The sequence below is a fragment of the Argiope bruennichi genome, chromosome 8 (assembly GCF_947563725.1).
Source record: "Argiope bruennichi chromosome 8, qqArgBrue1.1, whole genome shotgun sequence".
Lineage (NCBI taxonomy): Eukaryota > Metazoa > Arthropoda > Arachnida > Araneae > Araneidae > Argiope > Argiope bruennichi.
The window spans coordinates 21,423,239-21,437,527 of record NC_079158.1 but is presented as its reverse complement, the minus strand read 5'-3'; the positions used below and the strand labels follow the sequence as shown (position 1 = coordinate 21,437,527).

The 14,289-nt window shown below is 27.6% G+C and overlaps 1 protein-coding gene and 1 long non-coding RNA gene across 2 annotated transcripts; both read right to left on the bottom strand.

Moving 5' to 3' along the window:
* Positions 1-9,361: 9,361 nt before the first annotated feature.
* LOC129981329 (uncharacterized) lies at positions 9,362-11,692 on the bottom strand. The gene is made up of 2 exons (XR_008785305.1): positions 9,853-11,692; positions 9,362-9,451 (listed from the first exon to the last, which is right to left on the bottom strand). It is a non-coding gene; the product is annotated as an uncharacterized LOC129981329 (long non-coding RNA).
* Positions 11,693-11,739: 47 nt separating this feature from the next.
* Positions 11,740-12,078, bottom strand: LOC129980593 (small nuclear ribonucleoprotein Sm D3-like). Its single transcript, XM_056090974.1, has one exon. The coding sequence runs from the start codon at positions 12,076-12,078 to the stop codon at positions 11,740-11,742; it is 339 nt and encodes a 112-aa protein (XP_055946949.1).
* Positions 12,079-14,289: the final 2,211 nt, after the last annotated feature.

Sequence of the window (14,289 nt, the reverse complement as noted above, 5' to 3'; positions counted from 1 at the left end):
TTTTCAAAATTTGTTCAGAATGAATATCTCCTACATCTATACATATTTGCATATTTTCAAAATTTGTTCAAAATGCATATCTTCTACATCTATACATATTTGCATTTTTTCAAAATTTGTTCAGAATGAATATCTCCTACATCTATACATATTTGCATTTTTTCAAAATTTGTTCAGAATGAATATCTTCTACATCTATACATATTTGCATTTTTTCAAAATTTGTTCAGAATGAATATCTTCTACATCTATACATATTTGCATTTTTTCAAAATTTGTTCAGAATGAATATCTTCTACATCTATACATATTTGCATTTTTTCAAAATTTGTTCAGAATGAATATCTCCTACATCTATACATATTTGCATTTTTTCAAAATTTGTTCAGAATGCATATCTCCTACATCTATACATATTTGCATTTTTTCAAAATTTGTTCAGAATGAATATCTTCTACATCTATACATATTTGCATTTTTTCAAAATTTGTTCAGAATGAATATCTCCTACATCTATACATATTTGCATTTTTTCAAAATTTGTTCAAAATGCATATCTCCTACATCTATACATATTTGCATTTTTTCAAAATTTGTTCAAAATGAATATCTTCTACATCTATACATATTTGCATTTTTTCAAATAATAATTTCACATGTACAATTGAGTTCATCACATGTGATATAAAGACAGGCTTTTTGAATTTTTCCGATATTGATTTATGGAGTATATTGCCAAAGTCAATTCATACCTTCATTCAGATATAATGCAAATCAAACTAACTGAATGTACGGGTCACCATTCAGCATATTGTTATTAAAATGGAATCTACAAAAGAAATTCGAAAATGTGACACTACACATTTATAGAAAATTGCGACTGATGATGAAACTCTTGTATGAAAAATGAATTTTTGCCGTTCCAAAAATTATAATTTTGAATATTATTGTTTCTATCTCGATTAAATCAACATTCGTCCGCCTAAATTGCATTTCTCAGACAAAAAGGATTTGATTTTACCAAAGTCAGGCCTCAAGTGCAAAATTCTAAGCATCAATCATGTTAATGTCCATAAAACTAATGTATTAATATATGGATTCTATGAAAGCTGTGTAAATAACAATTATTAACCCTTTGACTGTGTAATTTTTTAAAGTCCCTATTTAGATGCGATGTTTGCATGATAATATTATGATATAATAAAAATCTGTAATCATAAAGATAAACTCATAATCTGCTAAAAACACGAGATGCAGTAGAAAATGGGCTGTTTGCCAACCTGCGGAAATCGCAGGATAGCTGCTGGAGGGTTAAAGTGAAATATTCTCTACATTGTCGATTATGGAATGTTGATTTCTGGACTGATAATTCTAACTTACTCTTCTTCTACTTTTACTTTTCTTTAAAAATCTTTTCTATAAGAATTAAATTTAAAAAGTAAAAGCATTAGAAAATAAAATGTTCAAATGCTTTCTGTGCTTTTTTAAGAAATCTGTTTAATTTGAAACAGCTTTTCGATACTAATAATAAAGGTGAATGTTTGTGTGTGTATGTTGACGCTCTACAAACCAGAAGACCGTTTGAGTCAAAGCTACAAAATTTGGCACGTGTTCACTTTGGAGGGTGCAACTGTGCACCATTTTAAAATATAAAAAATTGTCTTTCTAATTATACCAATTTAATAATAGAGAGAATTTTTAATAAATTATGGCAAATTTTTAAAAACACTTTTTTATTCAATTTCTAAAAACTGATTATATTGTTGACCTGAAATTCAAACCATTTTCACTGTTTCATCAGATATTTAATCACATGATTTTCTTCCAATAAAGAAAGCTAAGGAAAGAAAGATTCTGCTTAATCTGCCTCTGTGTATTTTACAAAGTAGATAAAAGAAAAAGTGACGTTAAAATATTGTGATATTTAAGTTTAGTGAACCAAATATTTACGTTTTTATTAGCCTTGTGACACTATGGAATTTTCTCTATTAGAAATGTTCATGTACGCAATAAATAATTAAAATGGCATAACTAAAATAACATGACTTTAATATAAATTTTTTGGCAAAATCATGGACATAAATTTATATCTAAAACGATTTATCTAAACCAAATACACCAGGCAAACCAGCTGATCGATCCAAGCGATTAGCTAATAATAAAGATGAAATTGTGTGTGTGTGTGTGTGTGTGTGTGTCAATGTGCTTACTGCGTTCTATAGGTCAGACCGTTTCACTTACAGCAATCCACTTTAACGCATAGAGAGTAAAAATGTGAACCTTGCAGGTGTTTTTTGAAATTTTAATTAGAATTATAATCAATTAAAAAATTGTGCCGAATTTCGGAGATTGCCCATTATAATTTCCAAAAAATATTACAGCTTAAAAATGAATTTTACACTATTTCGAAATCGAAAATTTTTTTTTTTAATTATACTATTTTAACTTCCGTGCAAATTTTTCCTGCGTTTCAGCAATTTTTTTTTAAATATTTTGTCTAGTTTTCAGCAATAGATTACATTGGTATCCTGAAGCTCAAACCATTTTCAATGTTTCATCAAATATTTAATCATGTGATTTTCTTTCCGTTATTGAAAGCTAAGGAAAAACGCTTCTATTTAGTATTGATGTAGCTTATAAGATGAAATAAAAAAAAAAAGTAAATTTACAGTAATGTAAAATTTAGAAGATAGGTGAGCTGCACATTTACATTTGTATTAAAGCTTGGATTTCATGGAATTATTCTCCAATAGACAGGTTCATGTATACAATGAATAGAACATATGCAAGTCTATTAATATAACGTTTTAATGCTTGTCAATTTATGGGAATCATGGGCATGAAATAACATTCAAGCGATTTAATTGGAATTAAATATAACCAGTATTCTCGGCGAATCAATGGGTCGTCAAAAGCGGTCAGTAGATCATAAATGTCGATTACCCAAATCGGAGCATTGGGAAAAATTCATTACTAACAGAATGTCTATCTTTATTCGCTTCACGGAAATCAGTGTGTAAAATACCGGAAAACATAGCTTGGAAAATCAGTAAGTTTCTTATAGTTGGGGGTTTGCCTGGAGTCCTACATACTTTTTCAAATATTCGCAGTTTTATTTTTTTAGTTTATATATAAGTTTTAGTTTATATTTAATTTAAATCTTAATTAATTTCTTAATTTTCACTTTAATTTAGCCTGTATTAACGTCATTCTAAACTGTTATCTTGTTTCCTGATCCAATTCCCACTTTTTATTTAATTATTTTTACCGCGGGCTCTAGAAAATTGATGACTTGTACATTTTCTTATGCTCCGATAGAATGAATAAAACTCCTTAACACTTATACATACTTTTCAAAGATACATAGATTCCCTTACGTAAATCGATATGTGGCAAAGAAATCCCAATTGGAATCTATTAGTAAAATTACTGAAGGGAAAAAAAATTCTGCCACTTTGCTCTTATGTCGTGATGTAAACAGACGTCTTTTATCGTCGCTTCTATTACGAATTAGGACTCCCCTGGTGTAATAAATCGAAATTAAAATTTCAAAATGTCTTCTTTTCGGCCACACATCTGCAAAATTACATCTTTCAGCAGTTATTTTTCATTTCTTAAATTAATTAAGTTTAAATCAAGGTAATTTTATTTTATTGCTAACTAAAGGTTAAATGAATAATTTTTATCACTTTTGAAACCACTGGCGAATATATTTGATTCACAAATTTTGATTTGCAGCATCTCATAATGCTTATATTTTAAAGCAAAATTTTAAATGAAATGATAGTCACTACTTCAAGATTTGTTTAATGTATAATTATAATTAATTTAACATTAAAAAATAAAGATAGCAAGCAACCACAAGATTACTGAGGATTATCTTATTTTATGAAAAGAGCAATTTAATGAGACACTCATTAAAAATATATTATAAACTTGAATAGGCACCAGGATTATTTTATTTTCTAAGAAATAGCATTACAATTACTAATATACATACTATTGTTAAATTTGTAGTTTATTATATAATATATCAATATATTTATTATTATAACATTATCAATTAAATGCTTTCTGAAATATTTCTAAATTCTTTGCAACATATGACTTAAATCATATTTAAAACTAGGAACTCAAAGCCATAAGAAGGTAGAAATACAAGTTTGCTGTCAAATATTGAACCGAAAACTCAAATTATAATGTAAAATTACAAAGTAACATCTGAAAGGTAAATAATTAGTATTTGGGGCATAGCATTTACTTGTTCCATTTATATAATTTGCTTTGAAATATGAAATAAACGCAAAACTATTTCGTTCTCAAGATGCCTCCTCCCCAAAATTCTGATCATCCATCTGTCCTACAGTTTAAGCCAACCAAATCAACAGTTTAGTTGCAATAGCGTCCCGTTTTAAAGCAACATTAGGGCTATTTTAGGACAGAGCTTGTCATTTTGAACCGCGATTAGAAGACAAAGACGGCACCTGAGCTGCATGTTCGGTTAATGCGAGCTTTTTATAATTCATATTTTTAATGCATTCCAAAATTTCGATTTTTTAAGATGAAATATATTATGTACATTCAACTGAGCATTTTTATAGGGAATATAGTTTTGTAATATAAAATTAAAGTTTAAATAATTATATGTTATTTTAAAGATGTATTTTTGTCACATAATTGAATAAACATGTTTTTGCACTATCTGAATTATACTAAACTTACTCTAATATTCATAATCTTTACAGAATATACACATAGTATATCTTAAATTTATATCTACAGTGGCAATTGATCACTTAGATTTAATTTAACGTTAAACAATTTTGCTCAGTACACCTAATTTAAATTATTAATTTAAACTAGGTATTTTAATGTAATTAATAATGCAAAGTAATTAAGTTTTCTAAAGCACATTATATATGTTCTTTTAATAACAATTTCGACAGGTTTATTTTTAATTTGTTTTTAAAGGCCTTGTTGAAATATCATGAATTAATAGCAAAAAAAATTCAGTAATATGAAGGTAGTCATATATCTGTAATTTAAATAGGATGCATACGTATTTTATAGGTAGGTATAATGGGTATTATGAATTCGTGAGATTTTGAAATACTCTTTTTAAATGTCACCAAAAGTTTATTTTTCGTTAATATTATATTTAAAGATAAAAAAAAATGCAATAATATTTTTAAATAATGCTCGATTTTAGACCCCTTCATCGACCATCTTGAAGAAAATGCGCAAATCAGCGCCTGGATTTTCCCCAAGACTGATCTTTCTGAAATAAAATTGTTGATTGTCCGAAATAATGATATTCAAAGCTTTATAAATCGGTCAGGTTTTATCGTCGAAGACTAAATGTTAGATTATTAAAATAATATGATTTATAGGATCGAAGAATTGTATAAAAGTTAGACTTCAAAATTGTTTTCAGAAGTACATTTACACATTCAAATAAAATAAAATTTTATTTACCACATTTGAATATTTTTGAAGATAAAATTAAATTTTCTGATAATCAGAAAATTCTTTATTGAATAATTGTTAGAAATATTGCATAAATGATAAAATGTATCATTTATACAAGTAATACCTATAAAAATACAATAATAAAGGACTCGGTTTTCTGCGGTCGTATTTTTAAAAAACTTGTTTGGTTTCAGCAAAAAAAAAGTTTTTGTATTTATTGAGGATTTATCTCTTTCATTTCAAATTCAAATTTAAATATTATGGCAGATATATAGTGCAATAAAAAAAATATCGTAAAGCTTCTATAATAATATGAGTTATGTGACTCTGAATTTGAAGTTTAAAAATATTTTGTTGAAGAAGCTATTAAGAGACTATTGTACTTAATTATTTAATTGAAAATTTTAGAGAGAATTACTCCTGGCGAACCAACTGGTCGGTAAAGGCGGCTAGATGAAATAAAATGAATATGAAACATGATATTTTCTAGAAAAATAAATGCAAGAAAAAGGTTTCTGTCACTTTTAAGTCATATGTAATATTATTGTTGAAACCAAACATGCTACATGCTTTTTCAAATATATATATATATATATATATATATATATATATATATATATATATATATATATATATATATATATATATATATATATATATATAATGATATTTTTAACTCTAATTTAAACCTGATTTATTTCCTAAATTTTTATCTTAATTTAGCTCATACTAACTTCATTCTAAAATATTCTCTTAGTTCCTGATCCAATTCCACCTTTTTTATTTAATTAATACAATCATAAAATTGCTGAGACCGACAAGTTCCCACACTCTGAGTGAAAGGATAAAAATTTATCGATCTAATACATTCTTTTAAAAGATCCCTATTTATTATTCTTTTAAAAGATCCCCTTACCTAAATAGACACGTGTAAAGAAATCCCTATCAAAATCTCACAGTGCATTATCATGGGTATAAATATTTCGTAGCTTTTCCTCTTTTAAGATCTTTCTCTTTTCGCTCTTGTGTCGTTCTGTGTTGATGTGCCTCGTTGCTTCTGCTAGTACATAATGATGGAATAAAAGAGAAACTTAAAATTTGAGCGTGTCTTCTCTCTCTTCGGCTTCTGCTTAAAAACATTATATATTTATATATATATAAAAGCACAGAAAAGAAAATCGTTCAGAAATTATCAATGGTTAGTATGATTATATATATATATATATTTCGTTCTTTGTATTGAAATTTTTTTCTACGTTTCTTGATGTACATGAGTTTTGAGAATGTTACACATTCTTATATTCTCTATTAATATTCGAAATTTCATGGCAATCAGGCAAATTAGCATGGGTAGTGGATAGGTCTTAACTTTGGAGGGTTTCAGATTCGATATCAGATTTCACAGAAGACATGCCGTCTATGTGGTTTAGTTTAGTTATATTAACGTCCCGTTTGAAGCAACACTAGGGCTGTTTTGGGACGGACCTCGTCATTTTGAACCGCGGTCAGATGACGAGGACGACACCTGAGCTGGCACCCCCCTCTCCACACCACACCAGCGGGAGGACGTTTGGCCAGGACGGATTTAACGTGCAACAGACCGCCTTACACGACGATTCTTCGGTGGAATTGGGTCTCGAACCTGAAACCCTCCGGTTCCGATGCCCAGACCTTACCACCAGGCCACCGCTATCCCGTCTGTGTGGACCAGGTTAAATTTAAATCTTTTGCTTCGACTTAAACATCGTCCTACTGGTGTGGTACAAAAGCTTTGAAAGTTTAAGGAGGAATGTCTGGGAGTTTTGCACTACATTAATAACAACTTTCTTTCACTTTCATATCCGGTGGGTGTGGTTTCCCGCCTACTTTCTAATAAAGGTGTTATACATAAAATTATGGATCTTGGGCTAACGAAAGACTTTCATGGCATTAGCGAACAACAATGAAGAAATTTTGATCTTTGACATGAATTAATTTTTTTTTTTATTGAAATTATCGCGTGCCCCTTAGCGATTAGTCCCAGGCATTTAGCACCCCTAAATCGAATTTTTATTTTAGACATTGGTACCAACTGATTAAAATCAAAATTTAACTCAAATTTGTTGTCACAAATTCCTCTAACAAATGTGAAGTATTTTAATCCATTGCGTGTTTGAATTATCGAATTTACAGCTTGGGAAATAAATACCGAACCATCAGAAATTCAAGGTCATAGATTTGGTTCCAAACTTGGCAGGAATCTATATTTTAGATGTTAAATTTGTGTACCAAATTTTATCCATCTAGCTCTCACCATTTTGTGATTACTTCGTTAGCTTATATTTGGACATTCGGACTGACAGATTTCGTCAGAATGGATTTAGTTCAACATTTAATAGAAATCAAATTTGATATAAAGATCGGTATTTGGTATACCAAATTTCATCACTCTACGGGTGTTTTTTTAATTATTATCTTTGTCATAGTCAGAAATGAGGCCAAAAATGTGTTTTTCGAATTCAAAGTGGTTTGAAATGTGGAGATTCGTGAAAATCTCGAGCTCGCATTTACTTTCTTTCTACTTAGTATACGTAATAAATAGTATATAAAGTAAAAATGCTTATCATATATTCAAGAATTGCATTCTGAAAAGTGGAAGAGTATGGCAATCATTCTGATATTTGCAATAAATTTATAAAAACAATAATCTAGCAGAGAAGGAATTTTTAAATCAAGAATATAAATTCTCCCCCTATCTCAATTTGATATTTCATCATCTCCTGATAAATTCAAAATTTTGCAGATTTAATATTCGTAATATAAAAAAAAATGATAATAGTTTTTATTAAGTATATAAAAAGCTAGTATCAGTTCAGAATTTTACTTAAAGAGATACTTAGTTTTACTTTATTTATTTAGTTAAAACCATGCTCTGGAATCGATTCTCTTGCATCCGAATAGAAAATCTAATTGGCAGTATATGAATGAATACTATTCTGACATCAAATACCTTCAAGTATAAGTTAACGATAGAAATGAAATAATCATGAAATGTATGTATTATTTTTAGCATTTTAAATTATGAAAGTTATTTAAATTAAATTTAAACCTCAACTGCTTTAAAAAAATCATTTCATTCCATTTAATTATGAACTTGAAGTGTAAAAATTGTGCAATGGTTTAAATCCACTGGATAAGAATTATTACAAATCTCAAAACTTCATATTATTTAATGAAATTTATGCTAAGTAAAGGTGGGGTGCAAGCAAGATGGGCCGAGATTCTGTCTACATTTTCACTTTTACATGCCATTATGTATCAATCTTTTTTAAATTTGTACTTTACATTAATATGTGTTTGGAACAACTTCACAAGTACTAGCCATTGGCCACTAAATAGACAATCATTAAATGAGTATATATATTTCATATAATATGTGATATTATTCAAAGAAATTAAATATTGTGTATAATATCTATATAATTATTTTGAAAAATTTATGTGCTTAGAATTGAAACTTGAGAAAGATTAGAATCTACATTCTCACAAATTGAGGATTTTAGATTTAAATCATTTCTCATATTGTATGATACAGTAGAAATTATTCTGTCATTTTTAATTAGCCAATCACTTTAGCTAAATAAATTTAAATTATCAGAAAAAAGTTCTTAAATTAGATTAGATATTTAAAATGTAACTCAATATTAAAAGTATAAAATATCTACCAACTGAATTTGAAGAAAGTGCAAATAAGTCTGCAATACATGTTTTGAGGTTGGATATCAAAAACAGAATGAGCTAGATTAGTTGTTTAGATGGTTAAATAACTGAGTATACACTGTAAAAATCAAATATGGTCTTAACTGCAAAGTGAACCTAAAAAATAAACATATTGAAAGAAAGACACCAAGTGTAACTTTTACAAAATATTTATTTTTTGGCAATACAAACAATGATGATGAAAGAAGAGGACAGACACAAAATCCAATGGTGAAAATGATATCTGAAAATAAATCAGTACAATAAGATTACTTTAAGGCAATGTTTCAACATTTAACTTCAAATAAATAGTCTTTAAATAAATACAACAGAGTAATAATTAAATTATTAGAAAAATTTAATTTTATTTCTTTACTTAAAGTTTACTAAAAAAATATTCATATATAGAAGCAATCCTAATAACATACAAAAATATATCATATTATTTACCAATATAAAACTAAACATCAAAAAAGTATTAAATGATGAAAGATATGTACCAGTTATGTGCATATTTTACATCAAAATTGTTTATATTAATATAATTATTTAATATTACCATTATAAATTGTATCGCAAAACTTTGTTCTAGAAACAAAATTAACGAATTCTGGAAACAAAAAAGGTAATTTCAAAACAATGTACCTAATAGGTCATTCATGTGAATTTTTTTTTTTCAAATAGCTGGCATTCTTTAACTGCTTGTCAGAAAAATTATGGAAGGACTAAAATAAGAGGTCCTGAAATCAAAATTACTTCAAATTTATCAAAATGTTGATAAATTTAATCTTTTCAATTTTACATAATTTTATCATCCAATGAAAGCAATTTTTAATCCTCCAATTGTCAATAAACAGCCTGTCATGAAAACTGGCAGACGATGGCTGAAAAGTCATACAATATGCTCTTTACAGATATTTCCTGCAAGTATTTGATGACTGATGCTTAGTTTACACTAAGCTTTCTGTTTATTAATCTCCAAAAATGTCTTGCTAAAACACCAGGATATTAGAAAATTTTAACTCAAGAAAAAAAATTAAGATACTCTTTGACATTGATAGAATTATCAATTTAGATTTAAGTCTGATACTGCAATTGCATCTACTTTTTTTAGAAAATTATTCATGAAAGTATAGAAAGTCAAAACAAAGATTATTGAAAGAGTGTCAAACTTGTTAAAAAATCAGAATATTTCTCCATTTGAAGATTATATCATCATTTGGACCCAATTAATAATTTACTAGCTGATATGGCAACTTTGCATTATTTAAAACCATATGTGACTGACAAAATTTATGAGTAAATAAGATGATACAAAACAAATACAAAGTTTAATTTTAAATGTACATTAACATAAAATGAATGGAAAAGGGAAGACTGTATTTATCACATTATAAAGTATTTTTCAAAGCCAAATCTTTTTTTATTAGTATATGGCAATCTTAATTATAAATACAATGAATTAAATATTTGTATTTCCAAAATTGTAACAGGCCATTTGAAGGTTGTCAGAATTAGAAAATTGCAAGATTTATTGTTACATTCATAAGAATGAAATTTTTTTCTTTGTAACATCTGAATTTTGTATTTAGCAACAAATGTGTGCTTGCAAAAAGTATTTTTAACTAGGTTTACTTTTAGCAGTATACTTAAAATATTAATAAATACCACTTAGTCAGAGAATATCTAATCTAAATAAATATTCACAGTTTAGTGTTACTTTCGGTTTTGCCAAATTCAAAATGTTCAGTAACCTTTTATTTTTTCTAATATATTTGTTTAAAATGCGTTTACAAAAACTTTCATGTTTAGAATTCTTCTCCTTTTAGATACTAATAAAAAATCAGATATTGTTCTTAGAATAAATTTAAGTTCAGATAATTTTATCCCAAGTTTTAATTAATATAATACATTAAGTGTATACAGCAAGTTTTGTAAGTAAATACTTCAAATAAGAGGAAATCTTAGATAAAAATTTCATGGCATAGCAATTATTTTAAAATGGTATGCTCCTTAAAATTTAGTTCTGTTTTAGCATCATTTCCTCCCCTTACAATGTATAATTATATACAATAAAAAAAAAATATTTTAGTCTACATGTACAATATACTGCCGAGATTTAAGCATGTATTTTCACAAGCTTTTGATAAAATTATGTTCAAATTAAATCTAATTCAGTAAAGATTAGATATTACGACACTAAAAAAAAGGTTATCTAAAAAAGATTTACAAACACTTTTAAAACTAAGATTTTTGTTCTTTCTCGTTTGATACATTCTTAAATTTTCCAGAAGTATATATGCAAAAATTAACTACGAGTCATTATAAATAAACAGATTTAAAACTGCAAAACTTCAACATTAGCCTAGGAAATTCAATAGATGATGGTTGGGCAAAATATATATATATATATGAATTTAAGAACACAAATATTGTAAACAAAAACACCGAAATAGGTTGGTATCTAAAAGATGAGTAAATAAATTAAAGAAACCAAACTTGCTTTCTTTTACATGTGTGGAATGTTCAAAATTACCGCCGGCCTCCTCTGAAACCTCCTCTTCCTCTACCCCTTCCTCGTCCGTAAATAGCTGGAGGTCTTAAAGCCCGCTGAATTTGACGGATACTATCTTTGGCGCCAGGAGGAAGTTCAATAACTCGGATTTTATGTCCTTTTATAAAGACATTCTCCATTTTGTGAGTGTGGCCACTGGGATAAAGAGCGGTAACGTCACCAAGAGTCATACTCATGTTTTCTTGGGCTTCTACCAATACGCCGGTAAAGCTTTCACCGTTGTTTGTATCAACGTTGATTTTAGCACCAATGAATTCATAAAGAAGCTTAACAGGTACACTTTCAGTAGTAGCCATAGTTAAGCACTTTGATATTCAACAATTAAATTATTATAATATTGTACTAAAATTTGCCAACTAGGAGATTCAAAGATACTACAAATATGGCTGTCACACCAAAATACTAGCGGCTAAAGCTCAACACGGTTGTGGATTGGATGGGCGAATCTATTTTATTCGTAGGTAAGTCCGGTTATCATACGCAACCGTGTTGCTGCTTTCGTCCGCAGCTATGTTGAGGATTGAAGGAATCTTACTTCATTGAAAAGGCAGATTGGGTTTTTTTTTTTAAAGATTGAGTTTTTTATTGTTTTGTTTTAAAGCCTATTTATTTGGATCCCCACATCTGTGTTTTCTTAATTTTTTTTTTATGAATAATAGAATTCAAGTTATGTAATTTTTTATAGAAATACTGCATCCGAAAACGAAACCGAGTATTTTCCATCACTAACAAACAAACGCTATTCAAAATTCTAAATTAATTAACAATTTGATCTACCAGCTCATTTTTATCTGTATCAGAATACTTTAGTGAATGTTTCCACCACAATTTTAAAATAAAAAATTAATTAAAATTTAAGTAGTGAATTAAATTAATTTTATATTACTAATAATTTACTACGATTGAATGAAAATATATATTGCAGGTACATTACCTAATGATTAAATACCATTTAAAGGCGCTCTTTCTGCGATTTAAATATTATTTACAGATATTCTAATTGTGGATTAAATTTCTTTTGAAGTTACGAGTAATTTACGAAGATTTCCCCCTCCCCTTACCTTTGAAGAAGTATATATTTATATATATTGTTGTTGGACTAAGACTCAAACCATTTAACTCAATCGCTTTTTAAAAAATTTTATTCAATCATTAAAAACTGCCATTAAGATGTTATTTTTTTAAAATATCATATGGGTTTTCATACAAGAATTATGTTTTTCATTGATTTTTCCTGTTTTAATGAATTACTCAATACTTTCCCCTTTAAAGTATATTTTGATAGTAATTAACGACGGAAGGGCCAAAAATCTCTAAATGTAACACCAAAGTGCATCAACCTATAAGCGATAAATTATGAGAAGAAAACAAGCATTTGCATGTGCTGTTTATACAAAAAAAAAAAAAACAAAAAAAAATCGTGTTATCGCCAACGAATCGCCAATCTTTCTCTGTCAATTCATAAGTACCACATTTTTTGTTATTGTAATGAAACTCAAGGCTTTTTGTATTGTTTATTCAAATATCTACTCTCTTATTTTCATTCAATTACTTAAATCTATGTCAACATGTTTTTTTTATTATTATTTTGCACTCCTTTAAATGAAATAAAGAAAAAATGAAATTAAATTAAATTAATAACTAGGCAGTCCTTGTAAATTTATAAAAATTTCAAATAAAAAAATAGAAATACTTTATTTATATGTAAATAAAAAAGAAAAAATACACACATTTATACAGAAATATACATTTTCCAAAATTTCTATTAAAGTCTCTCAAGGACTAATATTTCTAATATAATTTAAAATAACATTTAACTTAAATACAATAATTAGTTTAAAAAATTGTTATTGAGGATTTTGTTTTGATTTTTTCCTCTTTACTATAAATTTTCTTTGTTTGCTAATATGTTTGTTTGGTGGAGCTTTGGATACTTTTAACATTTCCTTTTCTTTATGAGAACTACTAGTCGAAGCAGTGTCTACCTGAAAACTTGCTTTTATGGCTTTGATTTTTTCTTCCACATTTGGAAGAGGATGTAATGTGTCCCATTCTAATATTATTGATTGCAGTTCTTTTAAATGTTGAATCATTCGATTTTTCCTAATATTTAGGTCTTCAGTGATTTCGATATGTATAATTAAATTGTCTTCAATGTTATCTACATTTTGTTGCGAGTTATCATTCGTTTCTAATTTTTGACAAATATAATTAGTATGTTTGCAAATTAAAAATTTTATTGATTCAGGTCTAGATCTGAAATTTTTAAAATGTTTTCTTAACATAAAATGTGCTCTTATTAATGAAATGTGCATTGTGAAGATCACAAATAACAGCACACACACAAAAAAATCACTGGACTTTCTTTTATTCATCGAACTGATCAGAAGATTGAAAATAGAATAAAAAGAAAAAATATTTCCTTATGAGGAAAATACATATAAACTATGCACCATTTGCTAAGTGCTGTGTAACAAGGGGGGCACCAAATATCATTCATGCCTCAA

Bases quoted from the DNA above. Each gene is read 5' to 3' on its own strand.
- LOC129980593 (XM_056090974.1), bottom strand. From the start codon at position 12,078: ATGGCTACTACTGAAAGTGTACCTGTTAAGCTTCTTTATGAATTCATT.